The sequence below is a fragment of the Macaca thibetana genome, chromosome 8, assembly GCF_024542745.1.
Source record: "Macaca thibetana thibetana isolate TM-01 chromosome 8, ASM2454274v1, whole genome shotgun sequence".
NCBI lineage: Eukaryota > Metazoa > Chordata > Mammalia > Primates > Cercopithecidae > Macaca > Macaca thibetana.
In genome coordinates, this window is record NC_065585.1 from 47,430,650 (window position 1) to 47,455,139 (window position 24,490).

Genomic DNA, 24,490 nt, shown 5'->3' on the forward strand with positions numbered 1-24,490 from the left:
AAGTAGCTGGGACTACAGGCGCCAGCTACCACACATGGCTAATTTTTGTATTTTTAGTAGAGATGGGGTTTCACCATGTTGGCCAGGATGGTCTCGAACTCCTGACCCTGTGATCCACTTGCCCTGGCCTCCCAAAGTGCTGGGATTACAGGTGTGAGCCACGGCACCCAGTCTTTTTTTTTTTTAAGATGGAGTTTCACTCTTGTTGCCCAGGCTGGAGTGCAATGGCGCAATCTTGGCTCACTGCAACCTCTGCCTCCTGGGTTCAAGTGATTCACCTGCCTCAGCCCCCCGAGTAGCTGGGACTACAGGCGCATGCAACCACCCCCGGTTAATTCTGTATTTGTAGTAGAGGCGGGGTTTCTCCATGTTGGTCAGGCTGGTATTGAATTCCTGACCTCAGGTGATCTGCCCGCCTCGGCCTCCCAAAGTGCTGGGATTATAGGCATGAGCCACTGCACCCAGTCATAACCTTTTATTAGTAGGATATATGTGCTATGTACTCAGCATAGAACTTCATGGATATCTAATTCTCCAAACAACTTATGCAGTTATGTAACTTGTGCAAGGTAAAAAAGAATGACAGAACAAGATTCAGAATATAGATCTGATTCTAAACCTAGAATACTCATTCATTATATTTTTAAAAACACAGCCAACATTTTAAAAAGGATAATCAGAATACCAAAGAAACATTCATGTTAATGACCTTTGCCAATACATGAAACATTTCAGAATACATCCTACAAAATTTCTTTTAAAAGGAACTCAACTAATCCACAATCCACAAAATTATCATTAGTAAATACTCTAAGTCAAAGAAACTCAAGAAGAACTTGGCTAAAATGGTTTTCAGGTAGTACTACTAACAAAGGATAGATGTAACATTTCTCATCTCCCAGCTCCAGCTAACAAGAACCGCATACCTATCATATAGTTTTAGTTTGTTCATATCCATTGATCTTAGCTATGTTACAACTTTAATGCCCATCCATTTTTACTACTGAAAAAGTAAGTGTTGATAATAAGCTTGTATCATTTATGAGGGCTTGTATTTCCCACAATAAAAAATAACTGAATACATATTTCTTTAAAAAGCCATGTAGAAACTTCTTCCAAAAACAGTAAGTGGCTGGGCTTGGTGGCTCACACCTGTAATCCCAGCACTTTGGGAGGCTGAGGTGGGAAGATCACTTGAAGCCATATCACTTGAGACCAGACCAGCTTGGCCAACATGGTGAAATCCCCTCTCTACTAAAAATACAAAAATTAGCTGGGTGTGGTGGCTCATGCCTGTAATCCCAGCTACTTGGAAGGCTGAGGCAGGAGAATCACTTGAACCTGGGAGGCGGAGGTTACAGTGAGGTGATACTGTGCCACTGCACTCCAGCTGGGGCGACACAGTGAGACTCTGTCTCAAAAATAAATAAGGCTGGGCGCGGTGGTTCATGCCTATAATTCCAGCACTTTGGGAGGCCGAGTTGAGCAGATCACTTGAGGCCAGATCACCTGAGACCAGCCTGGCTAACATGGCGAAAGCCTGTCTCTACTAAAAATACAAAAATTAGTCAGGCGTGGTGGCATGTGCCTGTAATCCTAGCTACTTGGGAAGCTGAGGCAAGAGAATCGCTTGAACCCGGGAGGCAGAGGCTGCAGTGAGCTGAGATCGCACTACTGTACTCCAGCCTGGGCAACAGAACCAGACTCTGTCTCAAAAAATAAATTAAAAAAAAAAAAAAGATAAACAAATAGAACAGTAAGTAGGAAAAACTACTATGTGGTCTATCCCTAGAAATTGCGGCTCCCTGTCTCCTACATTTGAACAATTAATTACAGTTATAGTAAGGAATACAAATTTTTTTTTTTTTTTTTTTTTTGAGACAGAGTCTCGCTGTGTCGCCCAGGCTGGAGTGCAGTGGCCGGATCTCAGCTCACTGCAAGCTCTGCCTCCCGGGTTTTTACGCCATTCTCCTGCCTCAGCCTCCCGAGTAGCCGGGACTACAGGCGCCCGCCACCTCGCCCGGCTAGTTTTTTGTATTTTTTAGTAGAGACGGGGTTTCACCGTGTTAGCCAGGATGGTCTCGAACTCCTGACCTCGTGATCCGCCCGTCTTGGCCTCCCAAAGTGCTGGGATTACAGGCTTGAGCCACCGCGCCCGGCCTACAAATATTTTAAGAAGTTATAATGTAACAGTATTAGTGCTTTAAAAAAAACTAATATGTTTCTAATAATCTGATACATTTGAAATTAAAATACTTTTTTTTTTTGAGACAGGGTCTTGCTCTGTGACCCAGGCTGGAGTACAATAGTGTGATTTTGGCTCACTGCAAGTTCTGCCTCCCGGGCGCAAGTGATCCTCTCACCTCAGCTTCCTGAGTAGTTGGGGCTACAAGCGTATGCCACCATGCCTGGCTAATTTTTGTAGAGACAGGGTTTTGCCATGTTGCCCAGGCTGGTCTCAAACTCCTGGACTGAAGCAAACCTCCCACCTTGGCCTTCCAATGTGCTGGGATTACAGGTGTCAGCCATTGTGCCCGGTTAAAATTTCATCTCTGACTTCATTTTTAGTATAATTTACTTTTTTCCCCCCAGATAGGAGAGATCAAAGAAAAAGAAAAAAAAGAAAATGTATGAGTGATGGAAAGAGAAAATGTCTGTTGGGTAGCTGTCAAAAAAGAAGGAAAGGATACTACTAAGTGAAATAACCAGCAAACTCAAAGTCAAGTGAAAGACTCCACTTGTTATACACATGGTTTTTCTATGTGTGCTAAATGTTACTTTCCAGTTACTCAAAAGGAATTTTTGCATGTGTAAAATACTGTATATCTTTTCCCATTTCACCATTATATAATTAAAAAATGCATGAATAATTTGGAATTTTAATTATTTTTGACTTTAGCAACACCTTTAACATGAATTTTTTGAGCAATAACATTTATTACAATAAGATGAATTCAATATGTAAAACATTCCATGACTTTCCAAATAAACATGATGTCTCATACTGTCTTTTATCTCTATATATTCTTAGCATCTGTACCTCATCTTTTCACATTTTAAGCAGGAGGCGCTTAATGAATCCTTGTTGTTTTGACATTTTACCTGTGCGTGAGAGTTATCTTCACCTTGCTTCTTCTTTTTCTTTTTTTTCTTTTTGGATTTCCCAGTTGGAAGAGCTCCCTCTCCCTTTTCTTTATCATCATCTGAGACCTTAGGTTAAAAGCAAAAATATTAAAGAGAACCAAATGGTTATATTTCCATTATTTAGAAAATTATTATGAAATAATTTCATTCATTAGGTACAGTCTTCGTTTCCCAAAATCTAAATAAAAACTAGTAATAAGTAATAAAACGGATCAAGAACTACCTACTTAAAAAATAACAAAATACATGGAACCTCATTCTCTCAGTGTGTCTATGTCACCCATCACTCACTGCAACATAGAGAGCTGTGTAAACTTTAGTGTTTTAAAAACTCACTGAATAGGTAATTCTAGTTTGAAGTTCAAATGTAGTGCAATTTGCATTAAAATTTATCTGACCCTGTTAAGAGAATGAAATAACAAGCTACACAATGGGGGAATATATTTGCAAGCCATATAGTTCCACCCATGGAACTAGTATCCATACAATATAAGGAACACTCAAATTAAAAAAAAAAAATCCCCTTAGAAAATAAGCAAAAGACATGAACAGACAAATGTTCTTTCACCCAAGACCATATACAGATGGCAAAAAAACACATGGAAAAAAGCTCAACTCCATTTGCTATTAGGCAAATGCATATTAAAACCACAATGAGTTATCACTATACACCTATTAGAACTGCTAAAATAAAAAACAGTGACAACTGCAAATTTAGGTGAGGATACAGAAAAACCAGTTTCTTAAAATACTAAAATATGCAACTATCATAATACCCAGAGATTGTACTCTTGGGCATTCATCCTAGAGAAATGAAAACTTATGTTTAGACAGAGACTTCTGAAAGCCTACATATTTAGCAGCTTTATTCATAATAGTCTCAAACTGGAAAGGACCCATATGTCCTTCAATAGGTAAATGGTTAAAGAAACTGAGGTACATCCAGACCATGGAATATCACTCAGCAGTAAAAAGGTACAACTACCGATACATACAACAACCTGGATGAATCTCCAGAGAATTATGTTGAGTGAAAACAAAACAAACAAACAAAAAAACATACAAAGGCCAGGAGCAGTGGCTGAAGCCTGTAATCCCAGCACTTTGGGAGGCCAGGGCGGGTGGATCCCCTGAGGTCAGGAGTTCAAGAGCAGCCTGACCGCTATGGTGAAACCCTGTCTCTACTAAAAATAAAAAAATTAGCTGGGCCTGATGGCATGAACCTGTAATCCCAGCTACTCGGGAGGCTGAGATGGGAGAACTGCTTGAACCCAGGAGGCGGAGGCTGCAGTGAGCCGAGATCATTTCACTGCACTCCAGCCTGGGTAACAGAGCAAGACTCCATCTCAATCAAACCAACAAACAAAAACCATAGCAAAAGGATATATACATACGTGTGTGTGTGTGTGTGTGTGTGTGTCTCCCTCTCTCTCTATATATAATTCCATTAATAAAACATTCTTGAAATGATAAATGTTCTGTATCTTGATTGCATCAATGTAAACATGCCACTTGTGAAAAGGCAGTTCCCTCTTATTCGCAGTTTTTCTTTCTGCAGTTTCAGTTACCTGCGGTCAACCTCAGTCTGATATTAAAGTACTTTGAAAGAGACAGAAAGTGAGAGAGACCACATTCACAAAACATCTATTACAGTAAATTTTATAACTGTTTTATTTTATGATTACTGTTGTTAATCTTTTACTAATTTACAAATTAAACTTTATCAGAGGTATGTATAGGAAAAAGCATAGTATACGTAGGGTTTGACACTGGTTTCAGGCATCCACTGGGAGTCTTGGAATGTATCCCCTGTGTATAAGTGGAGGTGGGGAGCGGTGAGGATGGCTACTGCATGACTGTACAGTATTATGGTTTTTTAACATGTTACTACTGGAGAAAACTGGATAGAAGGGGTACAGGGGATCACTCTGTTTCATTCCTGTCTGGTTTGGTTTTTTTTTTTTTTTTTCAAGACAGCGTCTTGCTCCGTTGCCCAGGCTGGAGTACAGTGGTGCAATCAAGGCTCACTGCACAGCCTTGACCTCCTGATCCTCTTGCCTTAGCCACTTGAGGAGCTGGGACTATAGGCTGATTTTTCTGTTTTTTTTTTTTTTTTTTAAATATTAGAGATAGGGTCTTGCTATGTTGTACAGGCTAGTCTCAAACATGTGGGCTCAAGTGATCCTCCTAGCTTGGTCTTCCGAAGTGCTGGGATTACAGGCGTGAGCCACCGTGCCTGGCCTCTATTTTTTTTTTTTTTTTTTTTTTTGAGACGGAGTCTTGCGCTGTGGCCCAGGCTGGAGTGCAGTGACCGGATCTCGGCTCACTGCAAGCTCCGCCTCCTGGGTTCACGCCATTCTCCTGCCTCAGCCTCCCGAGTAGCTGGGACCACAGGCGCCTGCCACCTTGCCCGGCTAGGTTTTTTTTTGTATTTTTCAGTAGAGACGGAGTTTCACCGTGTTAGCCAGGATGGTCTCGATCTCCTGACCTCGTGATCCGCCCGTCTCGGCCTCCCAAAGTGCTGGGATTACAGGCTTGAGCCACCGCGGCCTGGCCTGTATTATTTCTTTCTTTTTTTTTTTTTTTTTGAGACGGAGTCTCGCTCTGTCGCCCAGACTGGAGTGCAGTGGCCAGATCTCCGCTCTCTGCAAGCTCCGCCTCCCAGGTTTACGCCATTCTCCTGCCTCGGCCTCCCGAGTAGCTGGGGCTACAGGCACCCGCCACCTCGCCCGGCTAGTTTTTTTTGTATATTTTAGTAGAGACGGGGTTTCACCGGGTTAGCCAGGATGGTCTCGATCTCCTGACCTCGTGATCTGCCCGTCTCGGCCTCCCAAAGTGCTGGGATTACAGGCTTGAGCCACCGCGCCCGGCTTGTATTATTTCTTGTAACTGCATTTGAATCTACAATTATCTCAAAATAAAAGGTTTAATTTAAATAACTGAATTTGAGAAGTCATGTCATTGAAAATAGCATTCTGCAGGACAAAAAAATACCTATCAAGTTAGCACTGTTATGTTAATATTCATAATGATGCAGAGGCCATGCCAATCTTCTTTGTATCTTATCTTTCTATCTATTTATTTTTTGGAGATGGAGTCTTGCTCTGTTGCCCAGGATGGAGTGCAATGGTGCCATCTTGGCTCACTGCAACCTCCACCTCCCGGGTTCAAGCAATTCCCCTGCCTCAGTCTCCCAAGTAGCTGGGATTACAGGTACACACCACCATGCCCAGCTAATTTTTCTATTTTTAGTAGAGGCAGGGTTTCACCTTGTTGGTCAGGCTGGTCTTGAACTCCTGACCTCAGGTGATCCACCCACCTTGGCCTCCTAAAGTGCTGGGATTACAGGCATGAGACACTGTGCCCGGCCTTATTCTTTTATTTTTATTTTTTTGAGATAGTCTCACTCTGTTGCTCAGGCTGGAGTGAAGTGGCTCACTGCAACCTCTGCCTCCCAGTTCAAGTGAGTCTTGTGCCTCAGCCTCCTGAGTAGCTGGGATTACAGGTGCACACCGCCATGTCCAGCTAATTTTTTTTGTATTTTTAGTAGAGACAGGGTTTCACCATGTTAGCCAGGCTGGTCTCAAACTCCTGACCTCGGGTGATCTGCCCACCTTGGCCTCCCAAAGTACTGGGATTACAGGTGTGAGCCACTGCACCTGGCCTCAATTTTAGTGTATGTGCTGCTGAAGTAAGCACTGTAGTTTAACTTTCTACGGAAAATGCTGTTTGTTTATTCTCACAAATGACAACCTAGATTCCTAGACTATCTTTACAGGAAGAGATGATTCTAAGTAGCTGCCATTTCTCTGCTCAGCACTATAGTCACTATAATGATTTTGGTGGTCTCACAAACTACCAAATAGCTTACAGAAATTACAAGCAGATGGAAAAACAAAACAAAATCTGGCATAAACTTAGCTAAGAGATTTTCAGTCTAGGCTGGCTGGCTACCAGTTGTGCAGAAATGTCCCTAGAAGTTTTCACCACAAGCTGTTTCAAGGTCTTGTAATGATTAAAATGCCATATGAACAGATCCATGCCATGAATGATACTCAGGTCACAAGAACTTTCTTCAGTCAGCTTACCACTTCGTTATAATCCAACCATGAAAGAAATGTAGTTCCCCATGGCAAAATACTATTTTTGTTAATGGGAAGATGCTGAAATCAGCTCTACATCTTTTAAGTCCCATGAAAGAGTTGAGATTTTGATAAATGTATTTTAAATCTTTAAATAAAAAGGACATTACTGATAAATTTCAAATTCCTTTATACCGCTTCCCAATCCCATTTTCACACTCTCTTCCCAGTGGTAACCAAAATTGTGAACAATTTCTGTGTCTATCCAATCAATTTTTCTATAAATTTATTTGTATCCACATATAAAAATTTATAAATGACATATTCTATCTTTTTATAACTTGCTCATCATTCAGTATGTTGAAATTCCATTCGTAATGCTAATAATGTAGCTTTAGTTCATTTTTAACTTTTTTTTTTTTTTTTTTTTTTGAGACGGAGTCTGTCTCTGTCGCCCAGGCTGGAGTACAGTGGCCGGATCTCAGCTCACTGCAAGCTCTGCCTCCCGGGTTCACACCATTCTCCCGCCTCAGCCTCCAGAGTAGCTGGGACTACAGGCGCCTGCCACCACAACTGGCTAATTCTTTGTGTTTTTAGTAGAGACGGGGTTTCACTGTGTTAGCCAGGATGGTCTCGATCTCCTGACCTCGTGATCCGCCCACCTTGGCCTCCCAAAGTGTAGGGATTATAGGCATTAGCCACTGTGCCTGGCCTCATTTTTAACTTCTAATATGCCATTGTATAAACATATCACATCTTTCCATTCCCCAACTGATGAACATTTTGATGACAGCTCACTTTTGCTTAGAAATGTAAAAGGTAATTTCTGAATATATTCAGAAAAAGAATTCCTATGATGTATGATAAAGTCTTTACTCCATTCATGGGTTCTATTGTGTTAAATGTCCAACAAACATCTGAATGATTACTATGTATTAAGGTACTATACATTAAGATATTGTACTAAGAAGTCGTTTTGTAGGTCCAATCTAAAACCCCTTTCTCCGCTGTTGACTTTCATATTGCCTGTTACCTGTCCCCCTCTACATTTATTTACCCCTCCTTCTACCATTAGTATTATATCTGTTTTTTTTGAAATGGAGTCTCGCTCTGTCGTCCAGGCTGGAGTGCAGTGGCGCAACCTTGGCTCAATGCAACCTCTGCCTCCCGGGTTTAAGCAATTCTTTGCCTCAGCCTCATGAATAGATGGGATTACAGGTGCCCGCCACCATGCCCAGCTAATTTTTGTATTTTTAGTAGAGACGGGGTTTCACCATCTTGGCCAGGCTGGTCTTGTACTCCTGACCTTGTGATCCACCCACCTTGGCCTCCCAAAGTGGGAGCCACCATGCCTGGCCTATATCCTGTTTTAAAGACCAATCCTGGCTGGGTGCAGTGGCTCATGCCTGTAAATCCCAGCACTTTGGGAGGCCGAGGTGGCGGATCACTTGAGGTCAGGAGTTTGAGACCAGCCTGGCTAACATGGCAAAAACCTGTCTCTACTAAAAATACAAAAATTAGCCGGGCGTAGTGATGCACGCCTGCAATCCCGGCTACTCAGGAGGCTGAGGAGGGAGAATCACTTGAACCTGGGAGGTGGAGGTTGCAGCGAGCCGAGATCGTGCCACTGCACTCTAGCCCGGGAGACAGGGCGAAACTCCATCTCAAAAAAAAAAAAAAAAAAAAAAAAAAAAAAAAGGCCTGGCATGGTGGCTCTACTAAATATACAAACATTAGCCAGGCATAGTGGCAGGCTAATTTGTAATCCCAACTACTCAGGAGGCTGAGGTAGGAAAACTATTTGAATATGGGACGCAGAGGTTGCAGTGAGCCGAGATCATGCCACTGCACTCCAGCCTGGGCGGCAGAATGAGAATGTCTCAAAAAAAAAAGAAAGAAAAAAAGAAAGAAAAAAGACTGCTGGCTGGGCGCGGTGGCTCACACCTGTAATCCCAGCACTTTGGGAGGCCGAGGTGGGTGGAACACCTGAGGTGAGGAGTTCGAGACCAGCCTGACATACATGTAGAAACCCCATCTCTACTAAAAATACAAAAATTAGCTGGGCGTGGTGGCAGGCGCCTGTAATCCCAGCTGCTTGGGAGGCTGAGGCAGGAGAATTGCTTGAACCCAGGAGGCGGAGGTTGCAGTGAGCCTAGATCATGCCATTGCACCCCAGCCTGGGTAACAAGAGCGAAACTCTGTCTCAAAAAAAAAAAACAAAAAACAAAAAACAAAAAAACCCTGCTGATCCTATACCAAAATCTCCCCTATCTTAAAATACAACCCCCCCAATCCCAGCAAAACCATTCCTGATACCACATGTTGCTATTATCCACTATCTCTCCTCCATTTCTATCCAAACTTGGGTTTGCTGTTTCTGATGCTGTTTTTTTTTTTTTTGAGACGGAGTCTCGCTCTGTCGCCCAGGCTGGAGTGCAGTGGCCGGATCTCGGCTCACTGCAAGCTCCGCCTCCCGGGTTCACGCCATTCTCCTGCCTCAGCCTCCGGAGTAGCTGGGACTACAGGCGCCCGCCACCTCGCCCGGCTAGTTTTTTTTTGTATTTTTTAGTAGAGATGGGTTTCACCGTGTTAGCCAGGATGGTCTCGATCTCCTGACCTCGTGATCCACCCGTCTCGGCCTCCCAAAGTGCTGGGATTACAGGCGTGAGCCACCACGCCCGGCCTCTGATGCTGTTGATTATTGCTTCCCTGACCCTCTCAACTGTGTCAGCCTCTGTGACCCAGAATTCTCCTTCGGTTGCTTTATTTTATAAATAGAGATGGGGTCTCACTATGTTGCCCAGGTTGGCCTTGAACTCCCGGGCTCAAGCAATCCTCCCACAGCACCTCCCAAAGTGCTGGGATTATAAGTGTGAGCCACCATGCCCAGCCTGTCTCTTCCATTAACAAATAAACACCCAGGAATCTCTTATACTCACCTTTTGATCATCAGGAATTGGTTCCTGGGACTTTAGAAGTGAAGCTCTTTCTTCGTCTACCCAATTGCCCCACTCTTCTGCTGGTGCATTCCAATCAGAGTTGGGATCAGCAGAAGACAGACCATCTAAAATTTAACAGTGTGAATTAGGTGTCTATCATTTTTGCCATAAGTTAAAAGGCAAAAACTAAAAATTCCTTATGTTCAACTAAGCTGTAATTTTAAGTTATTGTTCTGTCTCCCAAACACATTTTAAGAGCCAGAAAAAAAAAGTAACATGATGGTAACAATCTTTATTCAATTTTTGCTAAGCATATCATATGGTTAAATGGAATTTCTAAGAAATTCCAGAAAATTTATTAGCCATTTGATTCCACTCTCTCTGATTCCTTTATCATCAGTCTCCTGAATTTCTTTTCTCTATCCATTTTTAACTTGGTCTAGGACCTGGTTGTTTTCTCCCCTGATTATTACAACATTTTTGTAATTGATTTATTTTCTAGGGTTTGGAATTAATTCTTAACAGTAGTACCAAAGTTATAATCCCTACCTGTCATTTTATACTACACCTCTCCTATCCTTATGAGCTTTTCAAAATTAGGTTCTTCAAATTCACCAAGTCATGACAATATTCAATCTCTTATTTTTCCCTCCTCCTTTTAATACTTAACCTATACTTTCTTATATTTTTCAGATCATTCAATATGTTTTTTATCCAATTATTTCAAAAGCATTTGAGTAACTTTCAGGGCTTCACTCATCATTTATTATCAAAAATAAATTTTATTCTAGACTTCTAGATCCCTTTCTTTCACTATAGGAGGCACTAAATTTTTAACTCCTTGAGGAAGCTATCAATGACTTATTCTAAAAGGAAAAACCAGTCTTTGCTTTTACCCAGGTTAAATAAGTAGCTTTCAAAGTTAATTCTTCCCTTCTCTCTCTGCACATTATATACTCCTATATATGTTCCTGTAAATCTACTTATAGTCAGGTTTCATTTACAATGGTTTAAGATGACAAAGGTTAAGCTTTATTTCTAAGTGGTTAACAAGTTGTCCCAACAATGCTTAACTGAAAAATCCAGTCACTTCCCACTAATACCTAATGCTACTTTTATTAAATACTCAATTCTTTCTTTCTTTTTTCCCCGAGACGGAGTCTTGCTCTGTCGCCCAGGCTGGAGTGCAGTGGCATGATCTCGGCTCACTGGAACCTCCACCTCCCAGGTTCAAGCGATTCTCCTGCCTCAGCCTCCCAAGTATCTGGGATTACAGGCATGCGCCACCACACCCGGGCTAATTTTCATATTCTTAGTAGAAACAGGGTTTCACAATGTTGGCCAGGCTGGTCTCGAACTCTCGAACTCTTGACCTTGTGATCTGCCCGACTTGCCTCCCAAAGTGCTGGGATTATGGGCGTGAACCACCGCACCCAGCAATGCTCAATTCTTTTTTTTTTTTTTTTTTTTGAGATGGAGTCTCACTCTGCCACCCAGGCTGGAGTGCAGTGTCACAATCTTGGCTCACTGCAACCTCTGCCTCCTGGGTTCAAGCAATTCTCCTGCCTCAGCCTCCTGAGTAGCTGGGATTACAGGTGTGCATCACCACACCCTGCTAATTTTTGTATTTTTAGTAGAAACAGGGTTTCACCATGTTGGTCAGGCTGGTCTCGAACTCCTGACCTCATGATCCACCTGCCTCGGCCTCCCAAACTGCTGGGGATTACAGGCATGAGCCACCGTGCCCGACCTTACTCAATTCTTTTATATGCATTTCAGTCTGTTTCTAGAATTTCTATTCTATTCCACTGATCTATTCCTGGGACAGTGCTATACATAACTCTGCAATATATTTTTGTATCTAGAAGGACAAATTTGTTTGCATTACTTTTATTTAGTACTCTTATTTACTTTTTGCTATTCTTATTTTTCCAGGTGAACTCTATTATTGTTTTTAACAGGGAGGTATAATACATTCTTATGAAGGTTTTAAAACCCACGTTTTGGAAGAATATATAACAATCTGGGAAAATGCTCACAGAAAAAAAAAACCATAGACAAAACTGTCTACACAGTATGATCTCAAATTTATATGAGGAAGAGACAGAAGAAAATAAAACATTATATATATTATATATATATATTGTCTTAGTTTAAGAGACAGGGTCTTATTCTGTCACCCAGGCTGGACTGGAGTGGTATAATCATAGTTCACTGCAGCCTTAACCTCCTGGGGCTCAAGTGATCCCCCTGCCTCAGCCTCCTGAGCAGCTGGGACCATAGCCGTGTGCCACCATGCCTGGCTAATTTTTAAATTTTTTGTAGAGATGGGGTGTCACTATATTGCCCAGGTTGGAATAATAAATATATTTTAATAGTGAAATTACATCTATTCAATCCTTATTAAGCACTTACTATGTGCTAGAACTTGAGCTAGGTAGGTATTAGAGATATAAAAATAAGTAAAATAGAATCCCTCTGCACATGCAGCTTGTAGTCTGTCTATTCAGGGGTGAAGATAGGTAAGCTTAACAAACAATTAAATACAGAGTGATAGATTCTGCCATGAGGGCTGTGGAAACAGAGAAGAGCTAAGCTAGTGGAGGACAGGGAGAGACAACATAAGAATTTATAGTCTAGTGGACGAAAAACATGGAACAGGTGATTACAAGTGTGAAATGTGTTACAAAAAAGGAAGTTCCTTCCTGTATTTCTTTTTTTTTTTTTTTTTTTTTTTTTTTTTTAGACGGAGTCTCGCTCTGTCACCCAGGCTGGAGTGCGGTGGCCGGATCTCAGCTCACTGCAAGCTCCGCCTCCCGGGTTCACGCCATTCTCCTGCCTCAGCCTCCCGAGTAGCTGGGACTACAGGCGCCCGCCACCTCGCCCGGCTAGTTTTTTTTTGTATTTTTTAGTAGAGACGGGGTTTCACCGTGTTAGCCAGGATGGTCTCGATCTCCTGACCTCGTCATCCGCCCGTCTCGGCCTCCCAAAGTGCTGGGATTACAGGCGTGAGCCACCGCGCCCGGCCCTCCTTCCTGTATTTCTAAATTCACCACCATGAGCAAGTATCTGGAGTATTACATAGTAACACAGAGGCGAAGAGCATGGGCCTTCACATCAAACAAATGTACATTTGAATATTGTTCTACCACTTAATAACAAGATGATTTTGGTTAAGTTTCTTAATGGGCTCTATTATCAACTTCATAGGATCGCTGAGAGGATTATATGAGATACATGTAAAGCAATTCATGGCAATGCAGTGAGCACTCAATAAGTGGTAGCTATTGTTTTTATTACCACTGATGATATTAAAACCAGTTTCTAATCTATAAGGCATGTACAGCTAAAAATTTATTTCTCACAATTCTGATGAACCTCTCAGTAAGATATACTTCATATGTAAGATAAACTTCAATTCAATCTAGTAGATGTCTAGAACCAGCTACTCATCTTATACTAAGCATTCATTAATAATACATTTAGGAGGTTCACATACCAAAGCTATCATTGGTTTTGCTTAACTCTCACAGATAAGAAACCCAGATTTTGAAAACTGCTGTCCATAAGCCATGTCTCTAAGACTTCTTGCCAGAAAAGAAACTATTAAGTAGAAAAAAGTTTAGGCAACTGAGTGGGCAATATACCAACATTTCACCCATCTTCTTAATACATGTGGTGGGAGGTGGAGGTGAAAAATAAAAATCAAGTAAAATGCTTAGTAAAAGTATTTTTTTGACAGGGTCTCGCTCTATTGCCCAGGCTGGAGTGCAGTGGCAAGATCATGGCACGCTGTAGCCTAGACTTCTCAGGCTCAAGTGATCCTCCCACTTCAGACTCCTGAGTAGCTGGGACTACAGGCATGTGAACCACGCCCAGCTAATTTTTTTTTGTAGAGATGGGGTCTCACTATGTTGCCTTGAATGCATGGACGCAAGACATCCTTGCACCTTGGCTTCCCAAAGTGCTGGGATTACCAGTGTGAGCCATGGCACCGGCCTGAGTAACTAATTCTTAAGATTCATAGGCCTAATATACTAAAAAACTTCTTAGACATAGTTCCCTTAAAAATGATTCACAGTATAGTTTGCTTCAATTATAATCTCTCATCTCTAAAGTTTCCCATTAGTCTGCCAATGTCTTTTCAAAGAGCCATACTGGTTTTTTTTTTCAAAAGGGTAAGGAATTTGTCTCTCCATTTAATTCGCTTATGGAATAATGTTTTAGGTTTAAGCATCTCATTGCTGGTCTTTATTTGGTTGTCAGCTGTTTCTTGTCAGAACTTAATTCAACGTAAACTTTAATAACTTTTTAATAAAAGAAAACAATCATGTTAGAAAGACATTCTCCAGTGTTAACCTCATTGGGTTAGTTAACCACATTGGGTAGACTTATTTTGCCACCAGAAGGACACCAACAGCAGAAACAGCAGCACTTACTGGATATTTATTATATTTATTATATGTGAGGCAGTGTTCTAAGTGCTTTATATGTATTAACTCATTTAATCTTCTCAGCCGTACTGTTGGGGAGGAATTACTATTTTTACAGATGAGGAAATTGAGGCATAGAATAATCACGTAACCTGCGTAAGGGCAAAGGCAAGGAAGTTAAGATTGAAACCCAGGTAGTCTGTCCTGAAAGCTCATGCTCTCAACCACTCCATTATGCTGCAGTGAATTCATTCACTCCTGTGTGCCAAGAAAAAGTTCTATTCAACATCTGACTTTTTACATGGGTTACAATAATGCTGTTCCTTTATGGTTAAGATAGTAATGGATTAATGTATGTCTTCAAACTGGAGGGTCAATATATTAATTGTATCATACTGTAAATGTAAATCTAACATAATATACTTTGTGGATTAGTAATCTCAAATACTAAATCATTCATTTTGGAAATTCAGAAGTAATAATTAAATTCACTGAGCACCAATAATAGAGCAGAATTAAAGATGGTGACACAGAAAATAAAGTTTACAGAGAAAACGTTGAAGAAAAACTCTGGACTTAAAAAGACTGCCAATACAGCATAACAAACTTGAGGAAGATGGTGTTTGATACATATTACTTTGATTAAGTACAGAATCCTGTGGATACATGTTTTAAAAATCTTTTATTTTAGCAGCCAATCATGTTTTTCATATTCAAAGTATCTTAATATGGATAAAATAAAAAGTGGATCTATTCTGTCCAGACAGGAAAGCCTGGAGACCTGTCCACTCAATTTTCCTCTGCCTCAACCCACAGCAGCCCAAGATACCTTTCTGCTTTTTCTATAGTCACTCCTATCATTGTTATAATCACTCCTCAATTCTATTCTGCATGTAGCTGATAATTCTTCCAAAGCACAAATACACGTTTTTTTTTTTCTCCCAAAAATAGTGCTTTCACATCCTTGTAAAACCTTGGATTTAAATACTTCATACACAGTCAGCCCTGCGTATCCACAGGAAAAAAAAATGAACTGTGCCTGTACTGAATATGTACAGACTTTCTTTTCTTGTCATTATTCCCTAAACTATACAGTATAACAACTATTTACACCATATTAGGTACTACAAGTAATCAAGAGATAATTTAAAATATATGGGAAGATATATGTAGGTTATATGCAAATACTATGCCATTTTATCATAGGAGACTTCAGCATCTGGGGATTTTGGAACCTGAGGGGGGTCCTGGAATCAACCCCCCATGGATAGTGAGAGATGACTGTAATTTACAGAGCTTTCATGTTCACCCATTACCTCATTAAAACCTCATAACAACCTATGAAAACAGATATGACACGTTATGTGCTCGATTTTACAGCTCCCAGATAAGTGACAAAGCCCAAACCATATGAGGTACTACATTTTAGAGTCAGGACTAAAATTCATATCTACTGTCTAAGCTAGTACTGAAAACCCCCAGCTCCTTAATCTTTAGCCAGCAATTCAAGGCATGGCACTTTACAATATGGTCCTCCCTGATCTTTCTCCCCTCATCTCCCTTAATCTGTAAAAACTGTGCTTTAACCACGTGTTGCAAGCTTACCTTGATGATTACTATCATCACCAAGGTTGTACCAGAGAGTGGTTAAGAGCATGAACTCTGGAGCCAGACTAGCAAGGTATGAATACCACCTTCCTCCATTTAACTAACTGTGTGGCCTGGGGAAAGCTAAACTTTCCCTTGTCACAGTTTTTTTCATCTGGAAAGTGTGGAAACAAATAAAACCTACCACACAGAAATGTTTTAAGCATTAAATGAGATGATAAAATCCAAAAGACTAAAACCAGTGCCTGGCACACAGTACAGTGTTTTTATTGTCATTCTTATTACTACCGAGCACCTATGTATAAAGGCTTTCACTAGGTCCTGAGTGTATATAACAGTACTAGTCCCTATTTTCAGAGGGTTCTTAACTCTACTTGGAGAAGCAAAACATATGCTTAAAAATGGTGGAAAACCCCACAGGGAACATATAAGTGCTAACAGTAGAAAACAGTAAATAGTAAAAAAGGATGTGAAATAAAAATTCAGAGAAAGTAAATTTTGAGATTTAGGTTTGTGAGGGAAAAACCTCGTATTTTTGTTTTTTTTAAATGAAGACGGCATGAACTTTCTGAACATACAAACCATATTCTTCCTTTCTAAAATGAGTTTTCCTTTAACTAAACTTCTGTTGGCAACTGGGTTAGGAAAGTAGTTTTCCACCAGCACAAAAATGTGTGTACACTTCACAAATACAAAGCCATTCCTGTATATTGAAGTCAGTCTATTATACTACCTAGGAGGAGAAACAGACATTCATTTAAAACAAAAAATTTAAAAACTAGAAATATTACAGAGCAACCAGAAGAAAACTTTAGGTTTAAATATTGCCTCAATTATGAAAATTCAGTTTTAATTCTACAGGTATTCAATAATCAGGTTTCAAGTAGTACATTTGGTATTAAATTATATTATGACCTTTAAAGGTGAGAAATTAGAATTAAAATTAAAACATAAAGCATGAATTCAGGGTGCTAGAAAGAAAATTCTGAAAAAAATAACTGATAATTTTTAAAAGGACATACTTAACCCAGACCATTCATCATCGATATAGGGTTGATTACGGCTAACATCCCACTGATAATCAGAAGTGGTAGACTGAGAAACTGGCTCAGCAGTAGACCCTTAAATGAAAAACGAATGCAATAAAATTAAAAATGGAATTTCCTAATGGTGTTTCATAACAATAGTTCTATACTTTGACACGGAGACTTTATTTTAAAAATTTCTCCTAAAAGGAAAAATTCAGACATTAGAAAAAGAGTTAAGTTAAAAGGAAAAGTAGAATTGAGGGTAATTTTAGATTAACTATGATAATCACTTGATCAAATTCAATGATCAGAAATTTATGTTTTCCCTAGCACCAATCCATTAGATTTTGTGTTTTGTATTACACATCAACTCGTTACCTACAATTTTCTTTCTTTTTTTTTTTTTTAAGACAGGATCTTACTCTGTCACTCAGGCTGAAGTGCAGTGGCATGATCATGGCTCACTGCAGCCTCAACCTCGCAGGCTCAAGAGATCCTCCTACTTCAGCATCCCAGGCAGCTGCAACCACAGGCTTGTACCACCATGCTGGGCTTTTTTAATTTTTTCTTTTTTTGAGACAGAGTCCCGCTTTGTTGCCCAGGCTGGAGTGTAGTGGCACAGTCTTGGCTCACTGCAATCTCTGCCTCCTCAGCTCAAGCAATCCACCTACCTCAGCCTCCCAAGTAGCTGCGACTACAGGCACACATTACCATACCCAGCTAATTTTTGTATTTTTTGTAGAGATGGGGTTTTACCACATTGCCTAGGCTGGTCTTGAACTCCTAGGCTTAAGTGATTCTCCTGCCTTGGCCTCCCAAAGTGCTGGGAATATAGGCATAAGCCACCATGCCTGGTTTCCTGGCTTATTTTTTAATTTTTTTTTGTAGAGATAGGGTCTCCCTGTGTTGCCCAGGCTGGTCCTGAACTCCTGGCCTCCAGGGATCCTCTTCGGCCTCCCAAAGTGCTGGGATTACAGGCATGAGCCACTGTGCCCTGCCTACAAATTTCAAGAAGTCAAAAAAAGTTGTTTTTTCCTTCTTCTTAATGGAAAATAAAACACAATAGAAATCTCTGCCATTGATCATTTTAGTCCTGGATGTTTCAGGGCTATGTATCCTCAGAACCCTGAAAGAGGGAACTAGAAAACATCTGCGTTAGCTAGAATGTTTTGGCTAAGAAACATTAAAAAAATAGGTGGTTATCTAGAGAGGTGAGGCAGAGAGAAGCCAAAGAGACAAGAAGAGTTGCAGGAGGTCTAGAGACTAAGTTCAAGTGCATTTAAAGAAAACAAAATATTATTTCATAAGTTTTGTCTGTTTTTGTTTTTTCTCAGGTGAGGGGAGTAGGTTGGGTGAGGGTGGGTTCACACAGTCTTTTAGGAACCTGATGAAAGCTGTGGTAGTCTACTGTCCAGAGCTTAACACAAAATTTTGCATGTAGTTTTGGGGGCATATGAGTCCACTGATGCCAGGTCAAATCCCTTGCTTTATAGATATAAATTCATTTTAGGATGTAAATGTAAAGCAGTAGTTCTCCATTAGGTGCGCGCGTGCACGCGCGTACACACACACATACTCCCCCCTTTTGAATCGGAATTTACTTGTGTACTGGAGTCCTTAGATGACTCTGATATGTATTTTGGATTCAGAGCCACTATATAAAGAAAGGGTTAGGAAGAAAAGATACTTGATTAGTATAAAAGTGTTACACACAATCACGTCCTCCTACCACAGTCCTTACTAATTTATAAATTTCTTCTTGGTTACAGATGATCTTACCAGCAGCATTCCACTAATATATTATCCGCTTGATATATACTCTCTCTCTATATATATGTTTAACATGTATATTTTAATGTAAACTTTAACCAACAGAGTAACCCTATAAAATTCACATGTAATAAATATATTATCTGCTTAGAAGCAGTACTGTAACACTGGTGCTATTCCTTTAGCAGCCCACATTGCTTTCTCTGCATATATGAAGGGAATAGCATGTGTGTTGTAGAGAGTCATCAAATGAGGAAGCAATAAACTTGTACCTCTGGAACTGAAATGTGGTCTATGAGATCAGAGTTTAGCAAACTATGACCCACAGACCAAATCCAACCATCAGGTTTTTAATATGGCCCATGAGCCAAGAATAGTTCTTACATTTTTAAATGATGAAAAAAAAAATCAGGCCAGGCGCGGTGGCTCATGTCTGTAATCCCAGCACTTTGGGAGGCTGAGGTAGGCAGATCATGAGGACAAGAGATGGAGACCATCCTGGCTAACACGTTAAAACCCTGTCTCTACTAAAAATACAAAAAATTAGCCGGGTATGGTGGTATGTGCCTGTAGTACCAGATACTTGGGAGGCTGAGGCAGGAGAATTGTTTGAACCAGGGAGGCGGAGGTTGCAGTGAGCTGAGATTGCGCCACTGCACTCCAGCCTGGCGACAGAGCGAGACTCCGTCTCAAAAGAAAAAACAATAATAATAATAATAATTCAAAAGAATAATATTTTAGAACCAGACAGTCATTTGCTTACTGTCTCAGGTTGCTTTCCTGTTACAACGGCAGGGTTGAGTAACTGCAACAGAGGCTGCATGGCCCACAATGCCTAAAATGTTTACCATCTGTCCCTTCATACAAAAAGTTTGCTGATCCCCTTTCTAGGTTAGTGATTCCAGACACTGTGGAACTACAAAATTAGTAAACTGGGTCCACGAATTCCAAACTAAACAATGTCTCCCATAACTTTTATACACACACACACACACACACACACACACACACACACACACACACACACATATATATATGTTTTAAGACAGAGTCTGTCACCCAGTCTGAAGTGCAATGGAGCACTCACGACTCATTGCTCAATGTAGCTTCAACCTCCCGGACCGATGCGATCCTCCCACCACAGCCTCCTGAGTAGCTGGGACGACAGGCAAACACCATCATGCCTGGCTAATTTTTTTTTAAAAATTATGTAGTGATGTAGTTGCCCAGGCTGGTCTTGAACTCCTAGGCTCAAGTTATCTTCCCACCTTAGCCTCCCTATGTGCTGGGATTACAGATGTGAGCCACCACACCTGGCCTCCCATATTTATGTAATACTTGTTAAATACATATAGCTTCTATATGATTAACAAAACATATATCCATTTAAGTAATGCAGAATTAACAGTAGTTTATTAGTAATCATGTATTTTATAAATCAACAGATACTTAAGAGTTATTATGTGGGAATCTATAACCTGAAAGGGTTAGTTTTAAACTCATGATGAGTAACAGTGAACAGAAGTAAAATGTCAAATTTTAACTAAAAGTATGGTAGGGCTACCTTAGCAAGAGAAGAATATGAACCTGAAGGGAAGGCCTTGCATGTGTTATTTGTCTGTGTGCCAATGCACTGTCAGTGATCTCAAGCTACAGAATCCTTACTCCCCTAGAGAGAGGAATTAAGCCATTTGCACATAAGACTTTAGGTCTTCTCTTCTTGTTGTAAAGGCCTCTGCCACTTTATAATACCTGCTGTTTATATTGATAGCAGTACTTGATGTTGATTAGCTCTTCAAATAACAAGCACTAAAATTAAACAAATGTTTTTGTTAGCTGAACAAAAGACTGTTTTCACATACCAGAAACAGCAGAGTTAAGTGTGAGAGATGCAAAAGAAGCAGAATTCTGTTCAGAGGTATTCATTCCCCTATCCACACTAGACCAAGCAGCTGTTAAAATAAAAAACATCACTTGGAACCTTCAATTTGCAATCAGATTTGAAAGATATGTAAAGATTTAAAACTATGAGAATATTTAAAGATAACCTTAGAAATGAGAATCACTTAATATAGCAATAGCTACTATTTACTGAATATTTATTATGTAGCTGGGCCCCTTACACCAACCACTTCTAATCCTTACAGCAACTTTGCTAGGGAGTTTTGGAGCAATTATGTGACTTGCTGATAGCTAGAAAACAGAGGAGCCACGAATGCAACTGAAGTCAATTCCCAAAGCCTATGCTCTTTTCCACTGTACCAAGCTGCATTATTATCTATCATAATTAAGCAGCTACTTTGGGATAGCACTGAACTTGGTACTTGACTTTCATTACAACAAATCCTCACAATTACATAAGTATGAGGTTCATACAGGTTAAATAACTAGCCTCAATATTTTCAAGACATTTCTTTCTTATTTTGAAGAACGTAAACCTCCATGAGATGAGTCACATCTGTCTCTTTTCAGTGACCCATTACAAACCTAATTGAATATAGTTCCCTTTCAATTTCAATAAAGGTCCTAGTCTATCTAGGCAGGAACTCTTAATTTGCTTTTTAATATTATCTGTAACAACATTAAGCAAATACCATCTAATTTATGTCCTAATTATGAAATGCTATATAGTTTTTATAAGTAAATTGTAGGCTGGGCGGAGTGGCTCACGCCTGTAATCCCAGCATTTTCTGGGGCCGAGGTGGGCCCATTACGAGGTCAGGAGTTCAAGACCAGCCTGGCCAACATGGTGAGACCCCCTCTCTACTAAAAATACAAAAATTAGCGGGGCATGGTGGCACATGCCTGTAATCCCAGTTACTGAGGCGGAGGTTGCAGTGAGCCAAGATCGTGCCAAGATCGTGCACTCCAGACTGGGTGACAGAGCAAGCCTCTATCTAAAAGAAAAAAAAAAAATTGCAGATTGTAAACATCCCAAAAGGTCACATAGTTCCTAACATTACTCCATAAAATTCAACCATTTCTTTTACCAAATATGAAAGGATGCTTCACAGCATAGAAATTAATGCTTTCTTCTTTGCTGAAAATGAGAGTGGGAATTTTGGGAAGGTCTCTTTTTTTTTCTTTTTGAGATGGAGTCTTACTCTGTTGCCCAGGCTGGAGTGCAGTGGCAAGACCTTGGCTCAATGCAACCTCCGCCTCCCGGGTTTAAGCAATTGTCCTGTCTCAGCCTCCCGAGTAGGTGGGATTACAGGCACGTGCCACCATGCCCAGCGAATTTTTTGTATTCTAGTAGAGATAAAGTTTCACCATGCCCCCCAGGCTGGTCTTGAACTCCTGGGCTCAGGTGATCTCCCCGCCTCAGCCCTGCAAAGTGCCAGGATTACAGACATGAGCCACCACACCCAGGCAAGGGAATATCTCTTTCAAACAAGTTTTGATACTTCTACACAATTTTTCAATATAATGGGGAGGAAGGGAGAGCAAACTTATAAACAATGTAATTAAATGATCTAGAGTTTGATTTTTAAGGGTATTAGCTTTAAAAGACAGGGGCTGGGGTTGGCGGCTCACGCCTGTAATCCCAACACTTTGGGAGGCCGAGGCAGGTTGATTACCTGGGGCTAGGAGTTTGAGACCAGCCTGACCAACATGGAGAAACCTTGTCTCTACTAAAAATACAAAAGTAGCCAGGCGTGGTGGAGCATGCCTGTAATCCCAGCTACTCAGGAGGCTGAGGCAGGAGAATTGCTTGAACCTGGAAGGCAGAGGTTGCGGTGAGTCAAGATTGCGCCATTGCACTCCAGCCTAGGCAACAAGAGCGAAACTCCATCTCCAAAAAAAAAAAAAGAAATATTTTTCTACTTACATACTAAAAAGTTTCTAGTGTCTATTGCTCCCTCAAATTGGAAGGGATAAAAATATCTGCAATAAGCACGAGAGAAAAAATTGTATGTTTAATGCACAAGAAAGTATAACTAGATTTAAAAAATAAAACAGTAGGCAGATGTGGTGGCCCACATCTGTAATCCCAGCACTTTGAGAAGCCGAGGCAGGTGGATCACTTGAGCCCAAGAGTTTGAGACCGGCCAGGGCAATATGGCAAAACTGCGTCTCTACAAAAAATACCAAAATTAGCCAGGTGTGGTGGCACATACCTGTGGTCCCAGCTACTAAGGAGGCTAAGGCGGCAAGATCATTTGAGCCCTGAAAGTCGAGGCTGCAGTGAGCAATAATCACACCACTGCACTCCAGCCTGGACAACAGAGTGAGACCCTGTCTCAAAAAATTAAAAACAAAACAAAACAAAAAAACCACAAAGAGTTCATTAGACAAATGGGAAAATGACACGAACAGACAATTCATAAAAGAAAGAAAGATGACCAAGAAAGGGCCGGGCATGGTGGCTCACGCCTGTCATCCCAGCACTTCGGGAGGCCAAGATGGGCGGATCATGAGGTCAGGAGTTCGAGAACAGCCTGGCCAACATGGTGAAGCCCTGTCTCTACCAAAAGTACAAAAATTAGCCGGTTGTGGTGACAGGCCCCTGTAATCCCGGCTACTCAGGACGCTGAGGCAGGAGAACCACTTGAACCTGAGAGATGGAGGTTGCAGTGAGCTGAGATTGTGCTGCACTCCAGCCTGGGCGACAGAGTAAGACTCGGTTTCAAACAAAAAAACAAACAAAAAAATAAATGACCAAGAAAGTTATGTAAAAATTTTCAATCTCATTAGTGATTCTAAAAAGTTAACCAAAATAATTTATGTACTTTTTGCTTATCGAATTAGAAAAGGCGAAAAAAAAAAAAAAATCCCCAACCTTGGTAAGTATATGATAAATGGGCACTTACACTGATGCTTTGAGTATAAATTAGAACAACTCTCTTAGAAAATACTTAGGCACTATGTAGTAGAGCATCACAAACATTCATATTCCCTTTAATCCAGTATCACTCACAAGACTCTGTCCTTAAGAAATAACTGCCAAACATGGCCAGGTATGGTGGCTCACACCTATAATCCCAACACTTTGGGAGGCTGGGGCAGGAAGATAACTTGAGGTCAAGAGTTGGAGACCAGTCTGGCCAACATGGTGAAACCCCATCTCCACCAAAAAAAAAAACGCAAAAATTAGCCGGATGTGGTGGTGTGCGCCTGTAATCCCAGCTACTCAGGTGGCTGAGGCACGAGAAATGCAAATGCTGAAACTCAGGAGGCAGAGGTTGTAGTGAGCTGAAATCATCCCACTGCACTCCAGCCTAGGTAACAGAGTGAGACTCCATCTTAAAAACAACAACAAGAAAATCCCAAACACATATGTTCAGTAAAACATTATCTACAACGGGTTAAAAAAAGGAAAATTGGCTGGGCGTGGTGGCTCACGCCTATAATCCTAACACTTTAGGAGGCGAGGTGGGCGGATCACTTGAGGTCAGGAGTTTGAAACCAGCCTGGGCAACATGGTGAAACCCCATCTCTACTAAAAATACAAAAAAAAATTATCTTGGTGTGGTGGCGTATGCCTG

The 24,490-nt window shown here is 40.8% G+C and overlaps 2 protein-coding genes across 6 annotated transcripts in view; both read right to left on the bottom strand.

Annotated features, from left to right (window-relative positions):
* Nucleotides 1–24,490, bottom strand: part of ERICH5 (glutamate rich 5) — a 700,842-nt gene that overhangs the window by 380,061 nt on the left and 296,291 nt on the right. The gene's annotated exons all lie outside the window — the stretch shown is intronic.
* Nucleotides 1–24,490, bottom strand: part of MTDH (metadherin) — an 80,923-nt gene that overhangs the window by 11,296 nt on the left and 45,137 nt on the right. For 2 of the 5 annotated variants that reach the window (XM_050800510.1, XM_050800509.1), the window contains 3 exons: nt 17,229–17,327; nt 10,166–10,290; nt 3,103–3,210 (listed from right to left, as the gene is read on the bottom strand). In XM_050800510.1, coding sequence (XP_050656467.1) covers nt 3,103–3,210; nt 10,166–10,290; nt 17,229–17,327 — 332 coding nt within the window. Of the gene's footprint in view, nt 1–3,102; nt 3,211–10,165; nt 10,291–17,228; nt 17,328–20,866; nt 20,957–24,490 lie in introns of all 5 variants that reach the window. The other 3 variants (XM_050800512.1, XM_050800511.1, XM_050800513.1) reach the window with 2 other exon arrangements.